Source organism: Pseudomyrmex gracilis, unplaced genomic scaffold (assembly GCF_002006095.1).
Source record: "Pseudomyrmex gracilis isolate BER0280 unplaced genomic scaffold, ASM200609v1 scaffold_719, whole genome shotgun sequence".
Lineage (NCBI taxonomy): Eukaryota > Metazoa > Arthropoda > Insecta > Hymenoptera > Formicidae > Pseudomyrmex > Pseudomyrmex gracilis.
The window spans coordinates 10,764-14,438 of record NW_018021303.1 but is presented as its reverse complement, the minus strand read 5'-3'; the positions used below and the strand labels follow the sequence as shown (position 1 = coordinate 14,438).

The 3,675-nt window shown below is 35.7% G+C and overlaps 1 protein-coding gene across 1 annotated transcript; it reads left to right on the top strand.

Moving 5' to 3' along the window:
* Positions 1-1,540: 1,540 nt before the first annotated feature.
* Positions 1,541-2,203, top strand: LOC109861384 (cadherin-89D-like; the record flags this gene model as incomplete). The annotated part of the gene is made up of 2 exons (XM_020441009.1): positions 1,541-1,799; positions 1,900-2,203. Coding segments are annotated over exons 1-2 (562 nt in total), but the record flags the coding sequence as incomplete, so codon positions are not given.
* Positions 2,204-3,675: the final 1,472 nt, after the last annotated feature.

Here is a 3,675-nt window from a genome sequence, read left to right as displayed (position 1 = left end):
TCCCCGCCTGAGTCGGGATATTAAACAAAAAGAACAGACCACTAACACTAACCCAAGAGTATTACTTTATAGAGAAATAAGTTTGTAAACGAAATTACGGACATAGGAAGACATAACTCGCGGAACAGAGATCACAACCTTTCTCTATAGGCGTCAACACGTGACAAACCAATTAAAATTATGGTTCGTATTAATTCTATGCTGTGTAACGACAGAAACTTTCTCCGCACGACGATTAGTCTGATTTTTGTGTTCAGAAACTTCAGTTTTAAGTTTTCTTATGGTCTGGCACATGGGTTTTTGGACAGTTATTTAAATTACCACTCCTCACACCGAGTCTCACAAAAAATAGGAACTATTATCAGAATGGTACAAAGAGCTCTGTTGTTGTCCTACTCTGTGTTTCAGACAAAAAACATAAAATTTATAATCAACGTCCTCATCTTCACCAACTATTCGGGAAAAATGATTTTTAAAGTCATCAATGACCGTGTAAAATATCTGATTGCGAACAAAAGTAATAGAAAATCAGACACTTTGAAGTCCACACTAACTTCAAAAGTCGTCAAAAATTATTTTGTTGTATCTTTTATCAATAAATTATTATACACAATTTCACAATCGCTGAAAAAATAAGATGGAAATTTGTTAGCTTATGGAATTCTCAATAAATTAAATTGATTTATTAAAAATATCAAAAATCCGATAGAAATTGAACAAAGAAAAAACGTAGTTTCTAAATTGCAATGTAATAATTGCGATGCTTCGTACGTAGGCCAGACCATGAGAAAACTCAAAACTAGGGTTTCCGATCACATAAATCAGATTAATCATCGTGCGGAGAATGTTTCTGTCGTTACACAGCATGAATTGATACAGACCATAATTTCAAGTAGCAAAATAAAGTTTTGGACACAGAATCTTCATTTTTCAAGAAGTCCATTTTCAAGATGATACACATCAAATTGCGAAGCAATTCAATTAATGTCAGACACGGACAAGCTAAAACCGTATTTTTCATTTTTGAAAATTACAAGGCGGCAAAATCATTCTCTGTTCGTTTCCAAGTGTTGTGGTAGAGTAGGAAGATCGTTACATGTACCATCAATGTAATAAGGGCTGCTCAGTCTGTCAATTGTTTTCGAAACGGGAAGATGTTTCGCAGCTTCTTGTGTGCGGCTGACAATTACTGAGTTGCCATTTCCCCCTTTTTTCCTCAAACTAAATATGTTTGTAGCGTATCTTTTTTTATATCCATGTTCTTCATTATTTTTGCAAATAAACTATGCATTTTTTGTAACTTTCTTATGTATAGACACTGAAGAAAATCCCATAGTGGATCAAAACGTTTGCATCAATTGTTAAATCTTCGGAATAAAAAAGAATTTTACTCGAACATTGAGTGTAGCTCGTTATCGTCTCCTCCCTATCTTTTATTTTGAAAGTGATACACTTATATGTTTTATTATTGCAAAACATGTCAAAAAGTCTCTAGAAATTATTATTTGCTTATTCAAAACTCGATAACCGTTGACAGAAGAATGACTACCGCTCCTCTAGTCTTTCACGTAAAAGAGAACGTTCACGGCGCATTGATTGGCCAAGTGCTTCCGCATAATAGCACATCAACAATTGTACCTGGCACTCAATTCCTTATCGTCAATCAGAAAGATGTACCTGATATTGCCATTATGAAAGATGGTTCTCTTCATGCTGTACAAGGTCTAGACCGTGAGACAAAACAAAATTATAGTATCACTGTACTTGCTGATAGTTTACGCGGCATAGGTATATTTCAGGTAAGTTTTCTCGAAATTTGTAACATCCTTATGTGCTGTCTTTATAATTGCTAAATTATTGACTTTTAACAAATTTTATTTTAATGATTTGAACGTTTAGGTACGAATCATCGTCGACGATGAAAACGATAACGCACCAGAATTCACATCTTTTATTTACGACGGTCAGATCATGGAAAACAGTCCTGTGGGGACGGAAGTTACTCTGACAAATTCAATTGTTGCGAGCGACAAAGATGAAGGCAAAAATGGAGAATTTACGTTCGTTTTGGAAGGTGAAAATAGCAGTCTGTTTAGAATCAATCCTTTAACAGGCCGAATATATTTTCAAGGTATTGATGAGAGAACTCTGGATCGCGAATCTAAAATGAACTACGAATTTCAAGTTATTGCTACTGATACAGGTAACTTTTGCAAACTTATTGATATAAAATTTTTAACTAAACTATGCTTTCTTTCAGTAAAAATAATAAAATAACAGAAGATAATTATTGAGTATAGGGTAATAAGATCCTTGACCTTGACATATGTTGTAAAGAGCATTCTTCTGAGTAGTGTTCAAGAGGTTTTAGGCGTTGCTCATTGTTCATTCAAAAAGTTATTAACAAAAAATGTTTGAAAATCCCGATCTTTATTTTTAGTGATAACATATAAAATAATGTAGAATAGAATCCACATTTGCTCGCAGTTATTTTTTCTAGGAAGATATTCTGAGTTGCTGATATAATGATACATAACATAGCCACACACACAAAAATTTCTTTGGCCTGGGGATCAGACCATGTTTATTATATGTTTTTGGGGTCCCTGAATCCGAATCCGAGATCCATTAAACCCCATCGGGTCGGGGTTCCGCCATAACCTCAAAAAACACNATAATCTGAGCTCGAAACCCATATAATCTTTTGATTCAAGTCATATACACAAAAACCAATTAGATATACCTCATAATCTCATAACCCTATATTCCCATAGCTCCATAAGCCTATCACGGCGATTAAAATGTCAATCATTCATGACCGAAGATTTCCTAAATTTATGGAATTAAATAAAATGATTCTATGACTTCGAATTTCGAACAGACATAACAGAAATTGTCGGGATTCGCATGACAATCGTGCGAATCGGAAACATTTCGTCGAGTTTGTCTTCTTGTAGCATTAAAATCTACATTAGCCAAGTTGTCAACTAATGCAGAACTGCGGTTGCTTGATGACGACGACTGCGGTCCCGCTTTCTCAAAGGGTTTCCTGACCAGCCGCCGATACCCGAAACCCGAAATTTGGGTTTCCGATACCCAAAGGTTGGCTTATTCTTGTGCCTGCCATAACGGCATAAACCCGTAATCCAGAGACTCAGCCGGATAGTGGTACAACTCCGTTGCTCGCCGTCACCGCGTGGAGGTGCCCTAGACGCAGGTACAGGAAGAACAACAGAGTGAGAAATTGACCCGCAATCGTCATCGTCATAAACCATAGCTTCAACCATTGACGATGATATATGCAACATGTATATAGAATGCTTCTGTTAGAACGAAAACATGGATTTCTGTTGAAGAAAATGAATCTGATAGTGAAGATAGCGATACTATCGTATCGAAGTATTCTCAAGATTGGTGTTGAATGATCTTATAGAAGACTTAGGTTTACCAANAGATGGGGTTATGGGGTTTATCTAATTGATTTTTGTGTTTATGAACTGATTGTGGTCATGAATGATTGACATTTTAATCGCCGTGATAGGCTTATGGAGCTATGGGGATATAGAGTTATGGGATTATGAGGTATATCTAATTGGTTTTTGTGTTTATGGCTTGAATCAAAAGATTATATGGGTTTCGAGCTCAGATTATGGTGTTTTTTGAAGTTATGGCGGA